The sequence below is a fragment of the Molothrus ater genome, chromosome 14 (assembly GCF_012460135.2).
Source record: "Molothrus ater isolate BHLD 08-10-18 breed brown headed cowbird chromosome 14, BPBGC_Mater_1.1, whole genome shotgun sequence".
Taxonomy (NCBI): domain Eukaryota; kingdom Metazoa; phylum Chordata; class Aves; order Passeriformes; family Icteridae; genus Molothrus; species Molothrus ater.
Genome location: NC_050491.2, coordinates 12,573,171 through 12,600,747, shown reverse-complemented (window position 1 = coordinate 12,600,747; position 27,577 = coordinate 12,573,171). Strand labels below are relative to the sequence as shown.

Here is a 27,577-nt window from a genome sequence, read left to right as displayed (position 1 = left end):
AATCACACTGAAATCTGAGTCCTAACAGCAAGATTGTTTGGTGTGCCACAGGGATATTTTGGGAAGCTGTTTTGCCATGTAAACTAGGAAGTTAAGTGGAAAGGGTGGGCTTTAGTCAGGCTGGAGACTGAGAAGGCTTTAGGAATAGCTGGAAGACACCAAATGGTGGGCATCTATTGAGCCACTGAGGCTGTAGCTGCTTTAATGCCTGCCCAAGCCAGAGTTTTCAGACAACAGGACAAATAACTGAATGGTTTCTCTTTTCTGTCTGCTTTGCATGAGTGCCTCAGCACTGCTGTTGGCGAATATGTGTGGGAGAACTTTGTGCCCCCCTCAGTGGTGTCCTGAGCAGCTTTGCTTGGCTGGGTTGAAGGGACTGGGATGTATTTTGTGAAGTACAGACCAAGACCTGGACCTCTGCTACCAGAACTGGCTGATCCCAGAAACTGCAGAGGAGGGAGATTCTGGGGCTTGGGATGCCCTTCAAGGTTCTGGCTGATGTTCCTTGGGCTAGTTTGGGTTGGTGGAGGAGTGAGCTCATGGGAACCTACAGCTGCCTGCGGAAATGACAGAGCCAAACTCTTCTTGGTAAAGGCAAATGGTGTTACAAGGGGCAGCAGCAGCTTGGGAGACCCAAACTGGAGATCAGGAAAACTTCTCTATGAGACAGATGCATGGTCATCCAGTGGGACTGTGGACAGCCTGGAAGGTTTTCATGCTCTGGCTAGACAAAGCTATGGCCAAGCTTATTTAGTGTTGGTGATAACCTTGTTTTGAGGGGGAGGCTGGATGAGAGGCTCTTCCCATCAACATTGCTGTGGTCCCATTCTTCAGGATCCCTGAGAGGGAATTCAGGGAGGGTGACACAATGGGGTGTGAACCCTTGTCTTCACAGCAAAAACACCTTGAGTTTTGACATCACCTAAGTGAGAGACATAACTCTAGAGGCAGAGAGGGCAGAGAGGTAAAGGGGACCTGCCTTGAGGATGGTGGATCACTCATTGCAAGCAAACTGCCTGAGTGATGAGCTCAGATATTTTGCCTGGATGCAAACCATTGTTCTTCATCCTGCCCCTGTTGGAGCAAATGTAAAGCAAACCAGCTTTAGCTTTCTGTCTGCAGGAAAGTCTGCCTAAGCATCCCTTTGGCTGTCAGCCTGGAAAATGCCAGAGTTGGAGAGGAGGCGATGCAGGGACTGCATCCTGAACAAAACCAGTGTGCAAATTAAACACAGAGAGGGCTGCTGGGACTCACCTTGGGCAGAGTCACTGACTGCTCTGAAATGAGTTATTGGTTAGGAAATGGATTCTGTTGAAGTGCTGTCTGTTTTGCAACTGTGCAGCAACTTTGTGCTGATTTCCAAACAGGACCTGAAGGAGCAGGGAATGTTTGAGCTGAACTTTGTTTGAGCTCCGGGATTTCCCCACCTGGCAGCAGCTCCTGAACCCTGCAGGGCTGGGAGCCGCAGGTTTGCTGTGCCCCAGGGCTCACTGCCATGCTGAGAGCTCCACAGACCCACAGGATTCCCTGCTGCAGACAACCCCTTAATCCCAAAGCAGCTCATGAAGGGGAGCTGACAATGGAGACTAATGAAATTGTGCTTTTTTTTTTTTTTTAACCTCAGATGCAATCTCTTCCTAAAACTCTCCACCTTTTCAGAAGAAGCTGCTACTTGAGGAATAATCAGTGTTTTCAAAAATCAGTGTTTTCAAATCTTCTGCTGAGGGTTTTTGTGTATGTTTTGGAAAAAAAAAACAAAAAAAAAACCAAAGAATTTTTATACTGAATTGTTTCCTGCTTTCCCTATGGAGAAATAGCAGCTTTCATCCAAGGGATTTCTGCTGCATGAAGCTGTTTAGTTTTGACAGAAGGTTGCTTGCTTTTTTTTAATCTGAAATTGTTTAGCAAAAGTGCCCTGGCTCCTGTGACTTGGCCAGCTGGAAGGTCTGGCTCATTATTAATGTAATTATTTACTCATTTGTTGTGGTAGAAGCAGAGCCCTGGGCCCATCCACGTCAGCCTCAGGCATTGTGGAGGTTCCCATGCAGATTTGGTGACCGTGTCTGGGGTGAATGGGATGGGGATGGCTCCAGAGAAGCATTTATGAGGATTTATGTGTGCTGGACTCCTATTTTAGAATGGAAATGTGTCAGTACATAATAAATATTCCGAGTGATTTATGCTCACCAGTTCGGGTGCCTTAGCCCCAGGAGTAGATAAATTGTGGTTTAAGGTGTTATTTACACTTTCAGGGAATTCAGTGCCTTTGGAAAGCACTGGGTCAAAAGTCCTGGAGGGAAGCTGACTCCTGGTGGGATGGATAACCAGCAGGAAAGGTTCTGCCAGATCCCAGGACCTACTCTGCACAGGGCCCTGTGAGAAGTGTTGAAAAGCAACTTCTTAAATTGTTTTATATCTCTGCAGATGAGTTTAATCCCTTTCTATTTCTACAGGAATTTGGAAGCCCTACATGTCTGAAATGATAGCAGGTAACACAATACAGGGCTTAGCTGAATTTTAGATATGCAGATGAGCTAAATTAATTAACAGTATTCTCTTTCAAATGTACGGCAGAGTAATACCAGTCTAGTCTATAGAAAGATTCTTTGGGACTTAATAGTGAACTGGGAGTAATTGATTATGCCATAACCCAGGGTTAAGCAGATGATATCAGCAAGCCAGTGGGTAGGGTTTGGATTTGCCATTTTCCAGCAAGGATCCTTTGTGTTTGCTCTGTGAAGTCGGTCTACAATGGTGTCTGTGAGGGTGCCTATAGTTCCTGAAATTCCCACGTGGATCATGGGTGTAATAACCCACCCTTCAGTAAAGGAAACCTATTATAGCATAAAGCTTGCAGGCTCAGAGCAGGTATAGCTGAAAGGGAGAATTGAGTATTTTGTTAAGAACAGATAGTTGGCTTAGGTCCTCATAAGCACCTATCTAAGCCCTGTTCAATTAATGAAACACAATTTAAAGCAAAAAGGATTGGTACTAACCAAACCATTGCAATATAAGCTCTTCTAATTATGCAATAAGATAATGTCCACCAGATTAAACTTTTAATTAACTTAATTTAGAAATAGAAAAAGCATTAGATTTCTAGTTCTGGAACACCTAAAATGACCTCAAGGGGGGAAAGAAATTGAAAATCATTTGAGCATTGTGTGTGTGCTCACGTCTGTTGTTTTATGAAAGATGTCAGCAAATCCCAGTGGGCTTGGGCTCCTGGCTTTGTTTGCCAGGACCTGTTTGGGGAGGTTAGGAGAGCTTGGGGAGCTCTGGGAGCAGGGGCAGTGCAAAGGAGTGCCCAGCACTCATTTCTCACCCCAGCTGCCTGCAGTCCCTCCGGCTCTCTCTACTTTCAGAAGGCAGAAAGATGCTGGCTATAATAGGGACTTTTGTTCTTTTTTGTTTTCCTTTTCCTCTTTCCTTTTCCCTATTCATGGATTTAAAGGCCAAAACAGACCATTAAGTCCGACTAATCTTACATCCTGCATGACAAAGGCCATCCCGCCCATCCCCTAATTCCTCAATAGCCCGGCTGACCATGACCATGTGATTATATCCATGTGATTATTTACCCTTCTGTAAATGCACTGCGAGCCTCTGTGTGCTCCAGGCACAGAGCAGGACCCCACTGAAAGCACCCAGCCTTGATTTAAAGACTTTTAAGTGGCAGATGATTTATCACATCCCTCATGAAACCATTCCAATGTATAATTAACACTTACAGTAAAATAAGTCACTGGGACTGAAAGCACAGGGAGCTGTAACACACAGAGTGCACAGTGTACAGTTGTGTTTGGTTATGGGGTAAGGAGTCCAACAAATTGCTTTTATGTCTTTTCAGGGAAGAAACAAAGATATTTGAACCATTTGCATAGCATGAAAGCTCTCCAGCCCACCTTTTGAAAGGGCTGGAGGTTTGCTAAGGAAGTTTTGAGGAGGTGGAGTAATAAAGAAAAGAGAGTTTTATGATGCAAGGTCGAGTGGGAAACTTTTATTGGAAGGGTTTGGCCAGCTCCTAGTCCCACGGGGAAAGCAGGAGGAATTTGACTGTAGTGTGTTTCCCTTTTGGAAGGTCAAAGCCATTCCATACAATTGCAAAGCAGCATAAGAGAGAAACATTTATTCCTCTGTCAAGGCTGTCAAAAATGGAGGAGGGGAGGAAGTCCCAAACACTACATTTCATCAAAGCCCTGAAGGTAAAAATGATCTGCTGGCTTGAAATTTATCTTAATGAGCAAAATCCAGCCAATGAAACAGGGTGCAGATGAAAGTGACAGATGGAATCATTTAAAGTTTGATTCTTTGCATGAAAGAAAATAATATTTTTTACAAGTTATTTTTCTTCTGGTTGTTACAGTGTTCTGCAACGTGTCACAGCCAGATTAATTATCCTAAGACTCTCAAAAATTCGGAGTTAGAGGGAGCTCTTGGAAAACTGTTATATCACTTGGGACTTAGGCAGGTCCATGAAAGTTCTGTGCAGTAGGACCACAGATATTCTTGTAGGGAATCTCCTAAATTTTAATGCTGAGGGGTGCTGTCCTCCACCCCTTAGTGTGCAAGGCCAGCATTATGTGTTGTATATCTTTAATAGGGAAAGATGAGCAGGAAAATACATTATAACAATATAACCTCATCATTTCTTTGGACAGGTAATTCTTGCACAGACACCGAGTGCACATCTGTGAGTAACAGAGTACACACACAGCAGTGGACCTGTCCCTGTGAGAGGGCAGGAAACAAAGCATTGACCCCCTCTCCTCTGCCCTCTCAATTTCTGATTATATCAATGGGCAGTTAGCAAAGGTTCAAGACCCAAAGGAAGGTCATCTGCTGGCTTCTCTGATTCAAGCAGTGTGGGACTAGATGCTGCAGTACACACTGCAAGTGTTGGACTGTGCAGCCCTCAGCCTGGGCCGTGAAAAACTCACGTTGGCATCAGATGGCTGAGGGGATGTCGAGGCTGTGGTGAGCCTGCTGCTGGTCCCCAGCCATCCTTTCCATGGATCCAGCATTCCCAAAGCTCTGAGCAGGAGAGCAGGATGAGCAGCCCATCTCCTGTCCAGGGCAAGGAGGGGAGGCTCTGGCCAGACACGATCTGCACCTGCACTGCCTGCTGTGGGCTCTGTGTCAGCTGCAAACAGAAGGAAGGGATTGCAAGGAATTTCTTCAGATGTATTCCAGCAGCAGATGAAAATAGCTGCTACTGTTTTGATCCAGTGAAGTGGCAGCTCAGGCACATGCAGGACGGGCAGCATCTCCACAAAGAGGGATTCCAAGGGCAGCCTGGACTGCAGTGATGCAAACACAGGGCTGGCCCGGGCCAAGGTGGGAGAATTCAGGATCAGGAGGTATCAATTCACACTGCCCCACTTTTCTGTGAGTTATTGCAAAGTGTTGTAATGCTATGAACCCTGAGTGTTTTTGGGAAACTGCAAGAAATTGCTGCACTCAATATCTGTAATTTACATCCAGTCCAGCTGGGGATTTTCTACTGAATTCTGTTGTGATGAAATTTTAAATGTTTAATTGTATTTTTGTTTTCTTTTCCAGAAGTTTCAGTGTAATATAATATGAATATTCTGTTTCCCTGTGGACTCATGGCAGCAGTGTGTGTGGGGGGTGGGGTGCAGAGGAAAAGGAGCTTTTTCTTTTTTAGGATTTTTTTTTTACACATAACTGGAATGTGAAACTCCTGTTTGGTCCCTCATTTTCTATTTTATAGGGGGATGCTTGCTGTAGGCCTTTAGCAGCTTGTCAGACCTAGATTTGAAGTAAAAGAAAGAAAATTTATCTCTGCATCCTCAGAAACTGTGAATTATTTATTTGCTATTCCTGGTAAATCTGCAGTTGCAAAACCTCACTGCAAAACGAGCATTTCTTTGTTTCACTGGACTGTGGGATCACTCCCTGAAGATTCATCAGCCCTGCTGCTGGAAGAAGCTGTCCTCAAAGCTTCTTTTATTATTATTATTTGGTAACGCTTGAGATTATTTTTGCTTCACCTTCATTTATTCTCCTGTTCATTTTAAAAACTAGGTAATTGCATGAAGTCATCTGAAATTTAAGACCTCCTCCTGAGATTTTTTTTGCACCTGCATCTGATGCTCTGTCACATAGGTTAATTCCACAACACTGTGTTACCTAAATTCAGCATCAGTTTTAACAAGCAAATATTTATTCAGCATCCAAGATGCAGTCTGTACACAGAATGACACCAAATTAAGATAAATTGATACTAACTGCTCTAGGATTGAAGAGTGTGCAGACAAAAGGTGGTACCAGTTGAACCAAATCTATTTCAAAACCAATGTTGTTAAACTGGAATAATTTCACTGTGAAGGGCAAATTTCACCTTTCAGATGTCTTGAATGTCTTTGGACCAAATCCCACTGCTTTCACTGCACACAGGACTACCTATTGAGATTGTGTGAGGTAATATTATGTCTTTTCTCACTGTTCTTTCAGGGCTGGGTGCTCCCCGTGGGTTTTAGGAAGATTCAACAAACATTTGTATGAGTCTTTAAATGGCCTTTTTCTTCAATGTAAAACCACTGTTGAAGACCACTGTATATTATCTTAGTCTTTTACCCACCTTAATCAGGCAAGTGCTGCAGGTTTTGTCCTGATCTGGGTCAGATACACCAGTTTTGCATTATATATCTTCAGAGTGGGCACAGAGTGTCCCTTGGACCATATGGTCTGCAGCCCTGGGCTTTGCTGGCTCACACTCTTTCTAATTCCTCCTAATCTGCTCATAAGCACCTCCAAAAGGGTTCTTCACACACCTCACCAGTAATCTCTATCAATGCCTGGTTGCTCTTTGGATCTGATGCCAGATGGTATTAATATACCCATCACTGTAATTATCCAGACAAGCAAACAGTGGCAGGAGCAATCCCAACTTCTCACTTTTCCCACTGATTCAGAGGCATACTTGAAAGAGCCCTTTCATCCCCATGGATCCTGTTCCCTGGAGTTGTCCCAGGCTGTCCTCATCAAAAGGGAATTTGATGTTTCAGCAGTTTCTCAGCCAGTTTCATGCTGGGAAAGAATCAGTGGTGATGGGGCAGTATCATTCATTCACCCTCCAACTGTTGCCCAGACACTTGGGACATGGCCAGGTGTCAGTCCCACATCAGGTCCTCCTTTAAAACCTTTCACAGGACTGAGATCTATGTGTGAAATGGAAATTCTGCTGATGCCTTGTAACTTGAAAGCTAGCCTGCCTTTTGTCTGGCTCCAAGATTTGCTGCAGTGAACAGCCTGGACAGACGGTTTCTGATGCCATGTGTTGGGAAGGAGGCACTCCTGAAAGCTTCCTGCACCCAGCTCTGTGCAAATACCTCCTGCCAAGTCCATCTAAATGCTATGTGGCATTAAGAAAAAGTTTATTTAGCATCAGCCCACAGCAAAATGAAACTGGAAGGGATTATTTTGCAATTATCTTGCAAGTTGGGTCCCTTGAGTATCAGGGTCTTTGGTTCAAGCTTTTAAAGGCTGCCCAGTTTACCACACACCCAAAGAGCTTTGGGCAATGTTTGTATTCAGGGAGGCAAGATCTATAAGTGAGATAAATGCAAGATCAATTCTTTGGCTGGAAAAATCAGAGCTCTTTTGAGCACCTCAGCCTTTCCAAGACCCATCTCCCATTATGGAGCAAGATGTTACACTTGCATCTAGTGTGTTTGGTTTTAGGAGTGAGCAGCAGTGATGCCACAGTGACAAGAAGGAAGACTTTGATGCCCACATCACAAAGAATATGCAAACTTGTATTATTCCTTTGATTAGCTGCTCTCTGATATTTCAAGTCCATGAATAATCAAGCCTCATTTTCTAATTAGTTTACTCATCACCCCACTGCTCCATGCCTTCACTCATTTGCATACCCTGTACTAGATAAGGGTCATATTCTACGAGGTGCTAGCAGGGCTTCCCCCTCTCTCCCACCACAGCATTTCTTTGGTCCTTTCCCTGATTTTTCCTTGCTCTTGGCTTTGCTTCTTCTCCCATGCAATGACCATCTCACTGCTCTGTGCTTTTCCACTCATTTTAAGACTTGTTTCCTCAGGGGGTAGAGTGGTGTCTTCCACTGTCTGTCTCCTGGTGATACCTTTTGACTCCATAATCCAGTTTTACCCAGTCTCAAAGGAGAAGTAAAATTATCAAAGTTGCTGGTTTGCACATCTTATGGGAGTGGGAGGAGAGGGGCAGTTGGGGACAAGGCTGGAGCATCCACTTCATCACTTTGATGACAAATGATGGGAAAAGTGGTTTTGAATGCCCTGGCCACGACCCTGTTTAGCCATTATTCCAGACAAGATAGACAATTCCATAAAGGAAAGCTGCAGCAGTTGGGCTGGTGATGATTGTGTTTGTTATTTTAATAAATATGTTATTTTCATCACATAGGAGGCTTTCCTGTACTTATTTCATCTATCTTCTCCCCCTTCCTGCACAGGTACTATAAGATGAATCACATTACAAGGAGACAAAGCAAACCTAATGGCTCGTTTGCATTTCTTTTAATCAAGTTATTCTAATTGTGCTATTGTGCAAATAAGGTTTCCCCTCTCATCTGAAAAAGACTTCATCCTCCCAGCAGCTGTGGGTGTCTCAGCAGCTGAGGTTACCCCAGCCCTGGCCAGGACTGCCACAGCCCAGCCCTGCCCATCTGCCCCAGGGGTTCAAGCTGCTGCACTCCTGCCCTTACCTGTACCCAGCAGTGACACTGGGACCCACTCAGGCTGAACTGATATGAGTCCTTGCTCCTTTCAACAAGCTGGAGGCTTCAATGCCTGCTAAAGCTCTGTTTTACACACTGAGAGCCTGCTTATCTCAAAGCTGACGTGTGTTTTCTTTTTGTTGGAGCCAAGCAGTCACCATTTGCCAGCCAAATGCAGAGGTGAAATTCAGAAGCTGTGGAAACAAAGGTTTTTCAGGAAGTACACAGGGATGTGATGAGCAGCCCCAACTGATGAGCTAACAGCAGTTTCCTAAAGCAGCAAAGATCAATTTAGGGCTTGAGGCACAAGGTGTTTTATTGATCTGTCTCTGGGCAAACACCCCGTGCCTTTGCATGCAAACCCCTGATTTTCTGAACCTTCCTGTGGGTAATAAGAGAGGGTCAGCCCAAAATGAGATTCTTTACCAGCTCAGTTTGGCTCTGCTGTACTGGAGGGAGGCAGCTGCTGACAGGGTGGGTGCAGAGGGGACCAGCCAGTGGCAGAGGACAGTTGTAGTGGGAGAGAAGAGGAGCAGTGGCCATACCCATGTGCTCATCTGGGCATGATCATGCACTGAGACATGGGGTGAGGGATGTGCCAGCAGAGAAGGGTCATGTGTGGGGAGTGGGAACAGGGATCCTGTGTTTGGGGTGTCTGGGGATGCAGTGTGTGGAGGAGGAGGTGGAGATTTTTTTTCACTGCTGTTACTTGGTGCTCAGTGCTTTTGCTTGACCTCTTAGCTTAAACCATCTGCCCTGCCAGCCATGGAATCTTGCCCGTGCTGTGAAACCTTAACAGCTCTGCTCTGTCCTACTTTTATCTAGTTCAGAGCAATTTTCATTTCTTTAGTGCCTAAGCAAATGTTTTGGGTCCCTGGATCAAAGCTCGGGAGCATCATTTACATACTGTGAGTGAGAAGGCAGCAGACTGGAGACCATCACTCATTACTGAAAGGATGATCATTGTTTGTTTAGCCCATTCCAAAATAATGGCTCTGCTGGGAACACCAACCCAGTATGCATCATATCTTTTATAGTATATATTAATTTAGTGTAGACATTAGGCCATTGTTATCCTCTCCATTTAATTCCCAGGTATTAACATTCAGGATTGCTTTTAACTCACCACGCATCTTTGTTATTTTGTAATGTAAAACAAATAAAACTGGAGGCAAACATTTTTAATACGAGTGACTGTGAGAGAGCAATGGATATAAAGCACAGAAACATCTTTATAATTTTTAGGCTTGAATTTCAGAACACAGAGTTTTCATTAAATGGTGCAATCCATTCATTTTGGAGATCCAAATGGAAGTAAATAAACTCAGTAGTTCTCATGCCTAGAATCTTTGTGATGAAATTGCCTATTATTGTGAGTGTAAATGTTTTCAAAATATTGTGGACAACTGGAAAAAAAAAATGAAGATGGGAGAGGTTGCTCAAGGATGAAAACCATAACGAAATCACCTCCAAACACCACGTGTACCTGCTGAAATTATTTAGAGAGAATTGCTTGAGAGGAGGGGAAAAAGAAGGCAAGTATTTTTTTTTTTTAGGTTTTATGATTAATAAAGGTCTGGGGAGAGTGTTTACAAACTATTTTCTTTGCTGCCTGCTGTGCATAATAGAAAATTCAGCTCTAGGCTGATTGGCCAGGCAGAGAAACAGAGGCATCACAAGGGACAGGGAAGCAAACGCTGAGGTGCTGTGATGGAGAGGGGAAGGAGAAGCTCAGACATTTCCAGCCCTGAGATGGGGGTTCCTGTGTAACATCAGTTAAGTATTGGAGCAATCAGTCACATTGGGAGTGCCCAAACCCATGGTCCTGCCCCAGTTGGTTTTCCATGAAGGACAGGACACTGACAGGGGATGGGGTGAAAACCTCCTTTAGCTAGAAACCTCTTCTTTTTATTATTGCTTTTTTTCTTGCAAGGCTGCGGTTGCCACAGGCATTAATTGCCTCAACACCAGTTGCACCAAGAGGGAAAGGAAAGCCTGGGGCTCGCTGGCTGTGCTGTACTCCATGGCCCTGCCAGGTCCTGGCACGTGGTGTGGGGATGTGTCCTGTGGAAGGGCACGGGGTGAGCATCCATGTGCTCCCACCCACGGGCCTCAGTGAACAGCCACCAGCAGCTGGAGGGCTAAACAACATTTGCATACAAATATACCCAGGACTGTAATCAGAGATAAATCCACAGAGTCCTTGTTGTTATTGTTTTATTTACAGAACACTCTCCTTGCGCAGAGAGGTTTTGAAATATGCTGACAGAGACAATGCAGGTATTTGCTACCTGAAACAACAGAAACGACTTGGGGCGTCAAGAAAAGCAGTCAGTGCACTACCTCTGCACCCAAAAAACCCCAAACAAAACCAAAACACCGGGTGTTGGTGTGAGGGGCAGAGAGACAGTGGACAGCTCGGTGCCCAAGGATGGGAGTGTGTTTTGTGTGTGTGTGTGTGTGTGTGTGTGTGTGTGTGTGTGTGTGTGTGTTTGTGTGTGTGTTTTTGTGTGGTGTGTGTGTATGTGTGTGTGTGTTTGTGTGTGTGTTGGTGTGGTGTGTGTGTATGTGTGTGTGTGTGTTTGTGTGGTGTGAGTGTATGTGTGTGTGTGTTTGTGGTGTGTGTGTGTTTGTGTGTGTGTGTGTTTTGTATGTCTGTGTGTGTGTGTGTATGTGTATTTGTGTTGTGTGTGTGTGCTGGGCGGCCGGGACGGTGACTCCGCGGCCACTGCCGTGACCTGGCCGCTCCCTGCGAACGGCCCCGTCCGCCTGCGCCCCGGGCTGCCCGCGGGCACGGCGGGCCCGGGACACGCACCGCTCCTCGGGCCGCCGCCCGCTCCGGCACGGGCACAGCGGGACGGAGCATCCCGGAGCGCCCCGGGCCGGCCATGCTCAGAGCACACCCGGTGTGCGCGACGGCGGGAGCGCCGGTCCCGGCGCCCTGCCAGTCCCGGTCCGTGCGTGGAGTGCGGTGCCAGTACGGTCCCAGTCCTGGTGCCATTGCCGGTGAAGTCCCAGTCCCGGTCCCATTGCCCGTCCCATTCTCGGGGCTGGTGCGGAGCGGCCTGGCGGAGCGGGGCGGTGCCGGTGCCGTCCCGGTGTCGGTGCGGAGGGGAGTGGCAGCCGGGGGCGGTCTTGGCGGGGAGGGGAGGAGGCGGTGGCGGTGCCGTCCCCGTCCCGCTCCGGTGCCGGAGCGGCCGCGCGGGGCGGTCCCGGCGGGGGCGGGCCCGGGAGGGGGCGCGGCCGCGGCGGGGCGGGCGGAGGAGCGGCGGGGCCGGGCGCGGGGGCTGCCGGGAAGGGCCGTGGGCAGCGGCGGGCGATGGCGGCGGCGCGGGTCCCGCCGCGGCGGAGGCGGCGGCGGCTGCGGCGGCTCTGAGCGGGGCGGCGGCGGCGATGCGCGGCGTTCCCGGCGACGATGGAGGACCGGTCCCACAAGGTGCTGCTGGCGCTGGTGATGCTCTTCCTCTTCGCCGTGATCGTGCTGCAGTACGTCTGCCCGGGCACCGAGTGCCAGCTGCTGCGGCTCCGCGCTCTCAGCCCCGCCGCCGCCGCCGACCCGTACCGGGCGGAGGACGAGACGCCGGCGCGTTTCGTTCCCCGTTTCAATTTCTCCGCCGACGACTTGCTGCGGCGGGTGGACTTCAACATCAAGGGGGACGACCTGATCGTGTTCCTGCACATCCAGAAGACGGGCGGCACCACCTTCGGGCGGCACCTGGTCCGCAACATCCAGCTGGAGCAGCCCTGCGAGTGCCGCGCCGGGCAGAAGAAGTGCACCTGCCACCGGCCCGGCAAGCGGGAGACCTGGCTCTTCTCCCGCTTCTCCACCGGCTGGAGCTGCGGGCTGCACGCCGACTGGACCGAGCTCACCAACTGCGTGCCCTCCGTGGTGGACAGCAAGAAGGAGGTGCGGCTCCGGCCCTCCAGGTGAGGCCGTGCCCCGGGGGGCTCTCGGCGGCGGCGGCGGGACGGGCGATGGCCCGCGGGGCGCAGCCGTGCCGGGGATGCGGCGGGAGGAGGGAGGGGGCGCGGTGTGAGCCCGGCATCCCGGCACAGAGCAGCTGGCACCGCCGGGAGCCGCCGCGGTGGGCGCAGCGTGCCCCGAGCTCTGCAGAGCGGGCAATACCTGCCCCGCTCCGCCGGCAGGGAGGCGATGGAAGGGTGATGGAGGTGATGTCCCGCCGGCTGTCGCGGTTGTGGCCGCTGGCGGGGAGAGGCCGGGGGTGATGAGCCCGGTGACACAGGAGCAGGCCTGGCAGCCCCGCAGCCTGGGGACCCCCGAGCGGCTCTCGCAGGAGGGAGAGTGCTTCGGCTGCCTGCGAGCTTCCCCCAGAGCTTTTCCATCTTTGGCTGTACGGAGCTCCTGCAGCTCCAGTGTGCGCCAAGAATTAATGTTGGTTTTGGGACTGTTGGTGAGCCGCTGTATCTTCTTGGTACCTGAAGTTTGGCTTCAGGATGGCGGCCATGCAAAGTAAAGGTTACTGTTATGGCTGAGTTACTGCAAATATTTGCATTGTTCTTCAACCCTAACCTTGATAATTTTGTGCTTGCATTTTGGATTTTACTGGCACTGCTCTCTTTTTATTCCTGGATCTTCCCTCGAAGTTGCCAACCTCCCCTGACCGTAGCAAGGGTGTTGCCTAAAAGTTGCCCCTGCCTTTCAGAAGCCCAGGGGCTTTTCCTCCTGAGCAGTAAGGACCTGCTTCCCCTTCTCCGAGAGCTCTTTGATCAGAGCCCACCTTCGGTTGTGACAGACTAAGGAGCTTGTCTGTGGCTGTACTGTGTTGCAGAACTGCTCAGGGTTTCAGTGTCTTTTCCCTTCTTTTGTGGGAAATTAGAAACTAGAGTATCACTCCTATTGCACTGTGAGACTAACAGCAGGTCCCTTTACAGAGAGGCTGCTGTTATACATCATGCTATCTGAAGTCAAGTCTAAGCACAGATTCACTTGTAATACAAAGCAATTTCTTTCTAGAATTCCTTTTATATAGTGTGACACTACACTGCCATCTAGTAGAAAAATGCTTAGCATCATTATGGTCCTGTACCCAAGGACCAGCTCTTCATCAGACTTGGCTATTGTGATTCCTGCTCTTTTGTCTTCCCTACTGCTTTAAATTTTAATTGTCTAATTTTTGTGACATCCCATTTGCGAACATCAAGGACCAATTCCTTGCCCTCTGGATCTATTAGCCTCCTGGTTTCAGGCTGCTGAGCCTTGCAGCTATGTAGTTTATTTTACCTGTCCTATAAGCATGTTGTTTGTCAGCAGAAATGTAAATCACATAACATGTGCTCTGTTTTGCTGTACTGCTTCCAGTGTTCCTCTTTCTCCAGAGATGGGCCTGGCCTGCAGTGCTGTACCTGTGGGTCAGGGATTTCCTTCCTTTCCTAGAGACAAGTCTGCCTGTGCTTGGTCTTAGCTGTGCCCTCCAGAAAAAGGGGAGGCTCCTTGTCCTGAACCCACCACCTGAGGGGGAAGGGAGCATCAGGCTGGAGAGCTGGGATTTTGTCTGCAGTTTTGGCTTTGTATGTTTTTTCCCTTTGTTGGATACCAGACATGCTTTCCTGAGTTGGAATGGAAGCAGTGCATGTTCCTGCTCAGGAGTTCAGAGCGATGGTTTCTTATCCTATAAACAATGTCTGCTGTCACAGCTGACTTCTGAGAGGTCGCTAGGACTTGTGACTTGGGATTGAAGCCAGGAGAGAGGGAGGAAAATGAAGCTTTGATGATTTTGTGTTAGGTAGAGGTCTACTCTCTCAAAGCCTTCCAAATGATATTATACTTTTAATAACCTAATTACACAGCTTGCTGAATAGCTACAGTTATTCTCCAAAAAAAATGTCTTGACAAGCAATTATTTGGACTGCAATTTCTAAATGTTTAAAAAATACAAGGAAGAGAAGTTCTTAAATGAACAATAGTCCTTTCAAGTCTTTCTGCCCGTTTTAATACCTCGTCTTTAATTTTAGTTTGTGCTCTCGATTTAGCAGCAGTTCAGCTGACAACTGGTTAATTAGCAGCTCTACCTACTGCCAGTAGCAGACAGGAAGTCTAAGCCCTTTCTGGGCAGATAAAAGCTGCTTTCAGAGCTGCAGTAGGTGTGGGATGGGGGTGCCTAAGCTGGGAAGCCATGCTGGCTCCAAGTGGGGTCAGCCTGGCTATTCCTGAACTGAGGTTTTTAGAGGGAGTCCTGACCATCCTGGGTCATGTGTGATGGTGGGAAGGGAAAGGAACTCACAGACCTGGTGTGCAAATCCTGAGAGAAGGGGAAGCAGCTTGGAGGAGTGCAGGGCCCATTTGGGGAGCATTGTGAGGGCAGGGAGAAGAATTCTATCAGGAGCATAGAAGAATTTTCTCAAGTGAACCTTGTCTTGATAAGGGTAGGAATTTATAGAAAAGGCATTTACAGTTGAGGTGATTGAAAAGTGAGACCTGTTGTAAGAGTGATTTGAACTCCTTGGCAGCTGCATCAAGCAGTCTATAGTTACTGTCTTGTGGCTGTGTAGCCTTGTCTGGAAAGACCCAAATCTTCCATCAAACCTTTTAGCTTGCACCTATGTGTGATTACTTTGCACAGGTGTTTGTCTTTTCAGGTGTGGCAAGTCTACTTGTCAGATTGCTGGTTACCTGGGCTGGTCTCTAGGGGCCTTTTGTTTTCTTTAAAAGTTGAATCTTTGTTAGTCTGGAGAAAGCTCTGTTCTGGACCATGCAATGCTCAGCACCAGGTACAGAGCATCTCTGTGGTAGGATGGGATGGGATCAGCCTGGAGGGTGTACACATGAAGACCCTTGCTGCCTGCAGCAGTCATCCTGCAGTATCTGCTCTTAATTCTGTTAGTAGTCTGCCTCTGTTTTCTCTGGGAATTGCAGGTTTGGAGCACAGATTCCCTCAGTGGAGCAGTAGAAATACTCAGCATGGCTATTGTGCTTTAACACAATCCTGAAGTGGATTTAACACCATGGTCCTTTCCTGTCTGTGAGCTTATAGGTTCCCAAAACTTCCTTTTCTTTGTAATGGTGGCTTGTGCTCCTTAATAAGTAGCAAGCAGGTAAATAGAACCAAAGAAGGAGAAGATCTTTCTTCCCCTGGAAGAACATGGTTTTCTGGTGTGAGGGCTGGGATTTTTGTGTTTCTCTTCTTGGATCCCATTGATGTGCTTGTTCTATATGCTCCTGTTCCTGTTTGTCTCCTGTTCCATCAGCCCTGCTCACCACTGCAGCACCCAGAAATCACAGAAGAGGGAAGGGCGAAGGTATAGGCAAAATTGATGCTTTCAGTGCTCTGGATCTGCTACTTGGGAGGTGTGTGGAATGGGCTGATGGTGGTGGCAGAAAGGAGGGGATTGTCTCAGCTTCTTGGCACCAGTGGTGAGAAAGGAGAAATGTGCTTTTTCCTAGTCATGAGTGACTGACTTGGGTCACTTGATTGATTGTGGAAGCCTCAAAGCTTTTGGCACACTGAACTGAGGCAGCATCCAAAGTAACTGTGCATCACAGGACTGAGATTTCTCTCAGCTCTGGCTAATTATTATGGGAAGTGTCTACTGAAGTTGTCTATAGCAGTAAATCCAGTGGCACCATTGCAAGAAACAAAAGGCCTTGAGGTTAGACAGGAAACTGTAATGAGACATAGGAGCAAATACAGGTACCAGCATTCTTAAGTGGTGTCATGGCTTTGTCCCCTCCTTGGTGAGAGATGTGGTTGTGGTTGAAGGTCAGGCTGTATTTGATGTTCCTCCTGGGTAGCATTAAAGGAAGGAGATGTTCCCTGTTGAAGGGAGAACGAGCTTGTAGAGCTGCCTCTGGAGCCAGAAAGTCTGAGATTGGAGGAAACTTTGTGCTGCTGGTACAAGCCTGTTGGGCCAGGTTGGTGCCTGCTGGCTTTTGGGAGGCCTGATGCTGGCACCAGGCTGTTGTGATGTGGGGCAGAGGCTGCTGGCAATGCATGGGTGTTCTTATCTAGTCCCTGCATGTTACTGCAACCCTTCCAAGCTGAGTCTTACAAAAATCTGAAAAAAAAAAAAAAGGTTGAAACATTTCCTAGCAAACTGGAGATACAGTGTGTGTCTCTGTTGGCTGAACTGATTAATCCACGTGCTCTTGAAAATGGGGAGTCATCTACTCTGAGCTCTGCACTACTGGCTCTAACTGAGGTGGGGTTAGTTTAGTTTTTAGTTTTCCCACAGTGAGTTTTTGTTATGGTGGAGTGTGTAGGTAGCTACAAAGGTATTGGTAACAGTTTCCCAGTGAACTGCTTTGGTGTGGAGGGGGAAAACCATCTGTAACACTGCCAGGGAGAGAAAATTCATTTGTAGGGTTTGGTTCTTAGCAGCCTTTGAGTGTGCCTCTCCCTGCTGCAGAGGTGTTAAATAGCTGTGCAAGTGGATGAACTCAGTGTTTCACCTGTAGTGGTGGAAGTTGGGGAATAGTTAAGCCCCATAAAGCAGCACTAAACCCCTTGCAGGCTGAAGAGGTCCCACGGTGCCCCAAGACTTTGGGTGGATAATGCAGGCTGCAGCAGGAGGTGGACAATTCAGAACCTCTGGAGCTGGTGGAGCAGACACCATTTCCCAGGATGGAGTCCCCCAGTGCTGGGGTGAAGCCTGGGGGGCTGCTCAGGGAGAGAGGGGACCAGCCCAGCTGAGCTGGAGGCTGTGAGTGAGCAGATGGGGTGACCTGCTGTAACCTGGGCTCTGGCCAGAGCACCAGGAGGGTGCCTGCCTGCCCTTGAAATACACACCACTGAAACTCCCCAGGAAAAACTGAGCAACAGTTATAAAGCAAAAAAAAACAAACCCAAAACAACAAATCACCAAAACCACAAAACAAAAAAACACCCAAAAAACAAACAAAAAAACCCAAACCAACAAAACCCAGAGCTTTTGTAGAGATGCTGCCAGGCCTGAGTGGCTCTGAGCTGCTTCATTGATCAGCAAGATTTCCTGATGCCCCTGCTTGTTCCAGCCTGGTGGTTGCAGGGTGGGATTTGCTATCTTGCCACCCACAAACCTGCACCTCCAGCAGCTGAATTTTCCTGCATGGCACCTCTTGGGACCAAAGCAGTAGGAGCTGTGGACCAGCCTACAGAGTGAAAAAGGGGTTTTGAGGGGAAGGGCAAGGCACTATTTTCCTAAGTACAAGTGTTTCTTTCACCTAATCCCATTACAAGGACTAACCTTGAAAGGCTTGGTTATAAACTTAAGTTCATGGCTATTTTAGATTTGGACTGTAGGACTTGTTAAGCTCTCTAAATTGATATTGCTGGTTTTGCAGATAAAATGTTGGGCTTCTTAAAGGGATTAAAAATAATTTTTTTTCTCTAAGTCTTTAATAAGGTGCAAATTTACTTTCAGTTATTTGAAAGTATATGTTTCATGCTGCCTTTAACTTTAAATTTGAGCATTTCTTGTGGGTAGAGAGAAGGCATTAATTGTTGCAGAAATAATTCCCAGTGATTGCAGTAGAGCAAGATATGAAGCACAGGTGTTATACCTTGAATTGTTTTATTCCATATGTTATCTGAGTTGGTCCTTCCTAAAGAAGAGAGTGGGAATTTAAACACTGTGGCATGGTGCTGCTGTACCAAGAATTGATTACTTTTTATTAAAAGGTTACCTTTCTGTTAATTTTTCTTTTGGAATTTATAAATATTCAAATTAAACTATAAATAAATGCTTTGACTGTATTAAAATAGACACAGATTGTGCCTTGTGATCCCTCTTGATAACTTTATGACCTTTAATAAAGGTTATCAAAGGCGCTTGGAAGTCAGGCGTTACCAATAAGTTATTTTTATTAAAAGACAGATTTTTAAGTTTAACAAGTCAAGCATTGGTCCTGAGACATATTAACTGAGATTAATTTGTGCTTCATTTATTTAATCTGAATTGTCAGGAATCATGTTCTCTACTGATGTAAATGTCGGCAAAAAGGACTTATTAGTAGATTTGATTGCTTTTTAAATTTAACTAGCAGAGATGCACTGGCATGCCTAAGAGAATTGGTCTGTTTCTGTGAACAGTTCAGTGCCTAATGAATCACTTCAATGTACTTTTCTGAAGGAAAGCAGAGCAATTTAAATGTGCAATGCATTGATTTACCTCAAATGGATTAGGCCTCTGTGTGCAATCCTTTGCATTAATTTACTTTCTCCACAACTGTAATAATAAAGGCAGCATTTCTGTATGGCTTCGGCCCAAATTAGCTCGTGTAACTTGCTAGAAAGCAAAAATAATTGATATGTGTCTGAAAATGGGATGTTGGAATGGGTCTTTCTGAGAAGACACAGGCTTTGGGAAGTGCAGCAGGGTCCAGGATGCCTCTGGGAGCCATGCCAAGGGCAGGACAGCTGGGCTGGATGGAACCCATGTCAAATGAATCTTGTGTCAAAGGATTTCTTGACATTTTAATGGAAAAAAATTATATGTATATTTATATATATTTGTGATTTGGTGCAACTCTAAGATTTTGGTGATGTGAACAAGTTTTTCTTTTTTAAGTTACTGAAGGAATAATACAAAATCTTGTAACTCCAGCATATTCAGCTTATTTTATTCCTGCAGTAACTTTTCAGTCATCTCTTGCCCTCCCATAAGCTCAACCTGCTGAGCAGCCAAGCGGCCAGGGCACAAAACTCTGGGTAATTCCCTTATTTAACCACTTTGCTGCAGCAATGGTGCCTGGGCTTTGTTTCACTCTGCAGGGATTACTGTGGGTGAGCAGCCCTCAGCCATTTTTGGAATTATCCTTGTAGGCTCCTTACATACTTGTGAGGATTAATCTCCCTTTCCCTTCTCGATCAGTTAATTCCCATTGCTGGATAGCTGCCTGCCCAGATGCGAACAGGCAGGGAAGCAAAGCTGTTCAGCATCCCCAGCTGCTGCCTTGGTCCCTTGGGAGCCTGGTTCCCTGCTCCCAGTTTGGGGATGGAATTCTTGCCCGAGCAGTGCCTGAGTCTGCAGCTCCTTGGTGGAAGCAAAGCCAGCCAGGAGAGGAGATGTGGGACTCTCATTTTCATGGGATGATGGAGGCAGCACGGTGACTGGGGTGGGGGGAAAATGCCATTCCTGCCATTCCTGCCTCCTCCTTCCTCCTCCTCTTCTTCCTTGGCAGCTGGCAAGCGTGGATTATTGTTTGTGATTGACTTGCTGATGCTGGCAATTGTACATTGTGTTCTGGGACTAATAGGGTAGCACCGAATTATTCAGGCGTTATTGAAACGAATCACATTTGTGATGAGTAATAAGTAGGAGACTTTGGTATTTATGAATAATTAACACAGTAAAGTTTTTCTTAGACATGAAGAAATTATTTAATTTCTACTGTGAACACTCTGTAAAATTAATGAAAGATAATTGCATTTGCTAATGTGAGACTAAGAAGCCAAAGCAATCCATTCTTTTGCATTTAAGTTCATATTGCTGATGTAAACAGCCAATGTAGATTTCCTTTAATATGTTTTCATTGGGTGGGACCTGTGTTTATCATCGAGGGGGGTGGGTTTTGTGGAAATAGAAAGTCTAAACAATTCATGTGCTGTTGCCTTTTCTATCCACTCCCATATCTCTGGGTGGATAGTGAATATATGCATATAACAAGATAATGTTTTTGAATAAGTGGCAATTAGGACCAGCTTTTTTTCTTCTTCCCTGACTTTAGCCTTCTTTCTCAGCTGTTCATGCTTTTAAAGACAGAATCCATTTAAGCTATTATATACAGCTTTGAGTGAAATCTCCTCTTTTTTAGTCTTGAAAAAAATCATTAGTCTTTAGAGGCCTATAAATCATAAGATCCATTAGGGGTGAGACTCAAATCATGTTACTTCTTGCTTCTCAGCTGCTTATCCAACTCTGAAGGAGCCAAACTTTTGATGTAATATAACTAAATATATGCAGCTACTAGGGAGATAATCTTGCAGCATAAATGATTTTGCACATCTCCATAAAGGCATGAAGAAGAGTATGCCTTTCATGAGATCCTTGTAGCAAATGCTCCTAATTTCCTGTAATCAAAAGGATTGTGCAGTTTTGATGCTCTTAGAGGTCCGAGTAGCTGGAAGATCAATTCTGCCATAAATCCTTTTTTTTTTTGGCTAAGTTAAAACATTGCAAGGCTCCCAGCAATGGCAATCTGCTCATTCAGTGCTCTGTTTGAACTGTAAGATCCTTCGGCAGACGCCCAAATCGAGTGACTGAAACACTCTCTGCCACTGATTATTTCCTTCAGCCTTCCTTGGGTTCAGAGAATAGCAACTATTTTAACCCCCCCTGTTAAGCAAAACAATGTTTCCTTGGTCAGAGCCAGAGAAGCTGCTTTTGAGAGTTTCTTTTTCAGGGTAACTGAGGGGAGAGCATTTCCTTTTGCCTGTGGGAAAGTTAGTCCCTGGAGCAATCCCAAGCCATTCTGAGGTACCAAGTTTTTTTTTTTTACTGTGGGTTCAGAGAAAGTTATTTGGAATAAGCTTGTGTCTTGCTTAAGCAAAACCTGCCAGGTAGTAACTTTATCATGTTTTTTGCCAGCAGTTAACTCATCTTGGTGGTGAAGGTGCTGTGGGGGCTCTCCTCCCCATGGAGCACTCAGAGGGGGCTGGAGGTGGGAGGAGGGTCTGTCCCTGCAGCATTTCCAGAAGAGTGGCAGGTTTTGTTCCTCCTGGAACTAATTCCTCCAACTGTAGAAGATGGCTGTGTGGCTTCTGCCTTTCACAGTGCTGTTTCTTTTTCTTTGAGGGGTGTTGGATCCAATCAGAACAGTGGTATCACAGAGAAAGAGAAAGCGCTCAAGGAAATGTCAGACACAACAGGATGTGCCTGCTGGATGGTAGCTGAGTGACTTGCAAAAACATTAATGGCATAAATTAGTCTTTAACTCCTTCAACTCTTGTGTGCTGGTAAGCATTCAAGTCAGTCTCTGGTAAGAGAAAAAGCTTGTCTTGGCATGGTCACCTCATTTTCTCTTTTACTAAGTGCACATCTTTAGCCAAAACTTCAGTAGGTTTGGGTTTTTTTTTTACTTTGGTGATTTCTAGCAACTATAGGTCAATAAAATGTGGGGTAGAATTTTTGCTTTCAAATGCAGCTGACTATAAAGATCAGTTGTTTGGCTTTCATGTGGCATGTTGCTGCTTAATTCTGGTTAGCTTGAAGGAAAAGTGGTACATAAACATGGGATTGGAGAAGCCAAGACGTTATACCTGGGGTGAGTCCTGTCTTCATCACCAAGTCTGTCATCTCTTCTCAGCCACTGCCTTGTCTGTGTAATTCAGCTCTTTGCACGAGGATATCTTTCCATCTGTACATAGCAGAAACGATGTTGGATTTCCTAGCCTGGCTGCATGTAGTGGCTTTGCTGTCTATATGTGACTAGTCCTAGGTAGAGGCACTGGAAATATTGTGTTCAGTTTGAATTTAGGGAATCTGTAGTGTTTAAATAGAAAACCAGAGTGCTGTAGTGACAGGTGACAGCAGCCTGCTGTGCACATGCTGGTGTCCTGGGAGGGCTGTGATGTTCCTTCTCTTCCCAGGAAGGTCAGAGGAAGCTCCCTGTCCATGTGGCTGCTGGTGTGGGGTCACACCACTCAGTCCTTCCAGGCCAGACCTCTTGCATCATCTTGGTTTCACCCCTTTTCACGAATGAAGCAATGTACAACTTTGAAATTTACAGCTTAGGAAGATCCTAAGTACAGTTGTCCTAAAGTAAGATCTAATCATGCTCTAAAGGTGTGTTTGGGAACTCTGACTGAAGGGTGTAATGAAAAAAGCCAGGACCTGCCCTCCAAACAGGAGACTTTGGGGGTGTGACACCAGAAGTCCTGCCCAAAGTCAGTAGGAATGAAACTGCTGTGCTTTAAGCTGCTGCTTTGTCTGGTGGCTGTCAAGGCTGCAGCTGCTCAGAGTGGAAGGGACTAGACCATCAGAAGGCACAGTGGTCGCAGAGACCTAGGAGAAGCCTCAGTTCCTTGACATGAGACTTCCTTCAGAAGTCAGTTCCTTGTATCTCTTAACTCTGTTAAATTGCAAGACTGTTGTAATGTCATTCAAGTCAGTCCTGCTTCAGATAGACCCCAGGTGAGCCCATAAACACAACTAATGGATTTGGCAAAGCACAGTTATGAAAGCCTTTTTTTCATCCCGTTTCCAGAGAAGAGGCAGAAAACAAATGAAAAGAGTAGTTGCACCTGCAGCTGCTTTCCCTGAGATGAGGCAGCCTTCTACTGGCTCACTTTCCATGCTGATAGTTGCATTTTGGAAGTCAGCAGTGTTCTGGGTTGGAATACGAGCACTCTCAGAATTTTATGGATAGAGACAACTTCCTTACTGAGTTAGATTTATGGGGTATTGCTGATAATACCTGCTGGAGATTGGAGCTCACAGTTTGCTAGCAGTGATGCAGAACAGCTGAACAAGAGGGCAGTGGCTGGGGATGAGTTTTGACTGGGAAAGACTTCTGCAAGCTGCTTTATCACCCAGTATTTTGTGGCATAGTTAACATGCTACCATGTGCAAGAAGAAATTGCAGTTTTGCTAGAAATACAATCAGCAGAAAATACTGTACAGGAAATGTGTTAGCACTGCCCTGTGTTTTGAATTACTGAGCTATTTTGTTGCTTGCAAGGATGAAAGTGCTAATTGCATGTGGCCTGGGGTTTGGTACAATACAGCTTTTGGAAAAATCTGCCATAAATGGTTTTAAATTTATTTATTGGGACATTTAAGTGTAAGCACATAATGGTGCTGATATTTCTGGAGATGGGATCAGAAGGAGGTTGTGCATCACTAGGTTTAAGAGGCACACAAACTATGTCTTGTCAAGCTTGAACTCTGTTGTGTTACCAAAAGTACTTAAATATATTGCTTAAGCATAGGCTCAAAGTGTTTAAATTTATTGCTCAGGGCTGTGCAGAATAGGGATCAGTAACAGTGTCAGCATGTTTTGTTGCCCTGGAGTGGCAAGGTTTTGTGCTCTGCAGACTTGGGCTTTTGAGTGTATTCTCTCTTGTTTGGGATGCCATCTTTCCCCTGCTGCAGTTCTTGCTGTCTTACACCTTGGGGTGGTCGGTGCTGCAGCTGTGTGTGCACCAGGACAAGCAGAGGGTGCAGGGTCCAGAGAGTTGCTGAGACACGTGAAAGTTGAGATTCCCTGTTACAGGACCCAAAGACCTGGGGAGAGGTTGGGTAAATTGATGCATCCATGTGATGTTGTCCATCCTGGCTGGTATATCTGCCTTGGGCTGGGGACCTGGAGAACCAAAAGCAGCACCGTACTCAGACTCTGTGTAACAGCCATGCCTCTGCAGGAAGGCTGTAGGAAGAGATGCCTTTCCTGGGCAGGCATCCTGGTTTGTTTGAGGGTACAGGTGAAAATGGGAGTTTTAAATCTGTTTTCCATCAGCATCTGAAAGAGCACACTGAAAAGGCCAACTCTGTCTGACCTGAATCCAGACCTCCCGTCAGCCAATCCTTTTTATAAAATTGGTCAGTGTATCAGGCAGCCTGGAGAAAAAAACACAGAAAGGACTTAAGAATAACTGAGCTCATGGTGAGATAAAAAATTCTCAGAGCCTGGATTATGGAGGGATCTGGTTATTTGTGAAATATATAAGCAGATTCTCTGGCTCGGCTGCGGAGGCTCAGCGGTTGTGCTGGAGGATTTGATTGTGTGCTCAGCCCATCCTGCTGCTCTCCCAGGTACAGCTGAGTCTGGAAATTGAGGTTTAAGGCTGATGACAGCTTGTGTATTAAATGTTACAAATTAACTGTACTTTGGAAATTGCAATTATAGGCTTTTTTAAGGAATCTAAGGCTCTCTTGTTTATTCTCTGAAGAGTTGGTTTTGCTTTTCCTGTCATGTTATGGTTTTTTTCTGAAATTAGCAGAACATTTTTGCTTCTGCCTTTTTCCTCATGTATCTTCTGATGTCAGGAAGGTGAATTGCTTCCTGCAATAAACCTCTGTAATCATAGAAGAGTTATGGGTATAAAGTGCAGTATCATACTTTATTTTTTCCCTTACAGTAAAAATATTTAATGTCTTATAAAATGGTCCATCAAGATAAGTGATATTCTGGTCTCTTTACTCTTGTGATTAAAACTCTTTTTAAGGATATTTGTGTGTCTCAGAACATGTTGGAGTTCCCAGTACCTTTAGTTGTTTAGAATAGAGGTTAGGCTGGTTAAACCTGAGGTCTGTCCTCTCTTGGTGATGGGCACCCAAGCTGAAATCTGCTCATCAAGAGAAGGTAACACAGTCTGTGAAGTGAGTTGCTCTTTTTTGGCAGCAGGTGTTACCAAAATGCTTTCCTGTGACTTTCATGTATTTGGCTTCCCAAGACCCTTATGGAGAACAACTTTGGGGTGGGAGCCTCATCTCCTTCCACCAAGCACTTGGCAAACAGAAGTCACTGGACACATGAGCATTTACAGGTGGCTTGCCTGTGTAGGACTGTATCTTCTAAGGTATGGTTAATAATTTTGATTATAGCAGAGGACTGATGTAATTTCCTATGGAAAGGGGAAGCAGGCATGTGGGATGCAATGTAAAGGCAGGAATTGCAGTTCTGGGCTGCCAGAAGTCATTCCTTTTTTGGTATTTGTGGAAGTTTGTGTTGGGCTCTATTACAGGACTTGGGAGATGTGTTTTCTTCTGGATTTAGGTTACTGTAGGATTTATGGAAGCTGAAGAGTACATTGTGTCCTTGTGTACAAGGGCATGATCTGTGCTTGTGTAAGTGATCCTAAAATCTGTGATGAGATAGCTGTGGGAGCCAATCTTGGATGTTTGGAGAAGTGAGGAGCAGAAAGACAGACTTTTTAGCTCATTCTTTTATTTTGCAAGAGGTTTTTCATCTTTGCTTGAGCAGCTGAGATGAAACATCCCTTTCTGTTAAGGACAGAAGCAAAACCCTTCGCTTTAATGCAGGGAGCAGGGCTGGGATGTGCTGCAATCACTTGGCTTTGATCCTTGGTTGTGGTGTAGGAGAGCACAGTGCAGCTCAGGAAAGTGTAGTGGTGGAGTGTTTCTGAGTCCCTGGTTTAGGCTGATGCCTGTGTTGCTGGCCCAGGGTCAGATGAGATCACTCCAGCCTGCAAGTGCCATCGAGCTCTTTGGGGTCACCTGCAGCAGTCCCATCCCAGCCACCTCTTCCTCACCTCCTGTTCCCCCTCCCAGCTGCCCCCCAGGCAGGGAGACTGGGGGAAAATTTTCCGAGAGGACTGTCAAAAAATTGTCTGTTCCCTCCCTGCTTGAAGATTGGGGCTCTCTTATGGCCTTTTATTTTATACACAGTTCTTGTGTTGGTTGAGCAGCCTTTTTGCAAGCTCCACTGCTCCTTCAGCTGGGAGCAGGGTTTCTGCCTAGCAGAGATTTTGTGGTAAAATTTATTGTGCTGTACTTGAACACTAGTGGGTTTTTCCCTTCTCTCTTTAAACAAGCTTTCCCCCCCCCTTTTTTTTTTTCACTAATGGGGAATTTCAGCTTGTCCTCTGCTTAAGCACAGTTCAAGCTTTTCCAGGAAAATTGAATGAATCAGTAATGCTTCTCTCTTCTGCTTCTTGTATGCTTAGCTAATTGTATTATTTTTATTGCGGTTTTGATTGCATAAAGGCCTTTTTCTGGCATCATTTTCTGCACAAGAGAGGGCACACAAGATCTTTAAGGTGGTGCTTCTCCCTCAGGAGCTGTGTTATCCCCAGACCTTCAGAGTTTGAGAATCACAGCTTTAGGAAGAGGTTGAATCTGAACAAGGACAGCCAATGCTTACAGTATGTTGTTCTCCTGTGGACTGAGGGGTTTTCATTCAAATGATGTGCAGGGATGAGCATGCAGGAGCACAGGATGACTTTGAGCTTACCCTTTGGCAGCAGGGAGAGGCAGCTTCCCTCCACAGCTCCCAGGCAGCCCCTTGGTGCTCCTCATTTCCTTTGCTGCCACTCACTCTCCTTGCAGATCCCAGCACAGTCCCAGAGGTTTGTTCTTAATTGTTTCACCTTTCACATAGACTTGATGCTCTCTAGATTGATGTCTTGAAGCATGGGTTTAAAAATCAAATCGCAAATGACTGCACTCCAGTGGATGCTATTGCACTAGACATTACGTTTTAGAAGTCACTGTGGTTAAGTGGAGTATCTCTGGAATCTTGTTTTTATCAAGACATTTATGTTCCCATCTAATTTTTGTGGAGAGTCGTTTAGACATTTTCCAGATTAGAGCATAATGGAACTGCTAGCTATAAATGTTCAGAGGAATCCATTACACATGCTGATTTAGTGGTTAGTCACAATTACTTTGGAGCTACAGTGTCAAATTTAACACCAACCTTCAAAACCGCATATTGTGAAATCCGGTCATCATTCCTATGAGATGTTCCAGCCTCCCTGAGAAGAAAAAGACATTTTGTACAGCAAGATATAAAAGCAATTTGGAAGGGACAGGCTGATGCTGGAGGAACAACTCGGTGTAAGAAGCAAACCAGCAGGCAGCTTTTCCTTGTAGAGTTTTAGCCTTTTTCTTTCTGCTCCATTGAGGTCCAGAGGGTTGTGGTGGCAGTGGGCTGGTGTGCTGATTTCCATGACTGATGGAGCTGGAGCAGGACAGTCCCATGTGCTGCAAACCTTTCTCTTTCCTGCAGCATTGCAGGGTCCTGGCTGTTCCCACACAGGTCCCCCTGAGGTCAGGACTGGTATTTCTGTAAATGGTAGTGGAGATGTTCCTGCAGGTTCTTTGGAGAAGGCACCATAGGCCTTGGAGCTGTAGTTAATAATTAGAGCAACTCTTGAGTAACACAAGTGTCAACAGACATTTTCACTAACTATATATAGGTGTGGGTTTAAAAATCAAATAGCATCT

The 27,577-nt window shown here is 46.1% G+C and overlaps 1 protein-coding gene across 1 annotated transcript in view; it reads left to right on the top strand.

The window, feature by feature from the left end:
• The first annotated feature begins 12,039 nt into the window (after window positions 1-12,039).
• Window positions 12,040-27,577, top strand: part of HS6ST2 (heparan sulfate 6-O-sulfotransferase 2) — a 126,971-nt gene continuing 111,433 nt past the window's right edge. Inside the window, exon 1 of the mRNA XM_036402233.2 lies at window positions 12,040-12,661. Coding sequence (XP_036258126.1) covers window positions 12,150-12,661 — 512 coding nt within the window. The 5' untranslated portion in view covers window positions 12,040-12,149. The remainder of the gene's footprint in view (window positions 12,662-27,577) is intronic.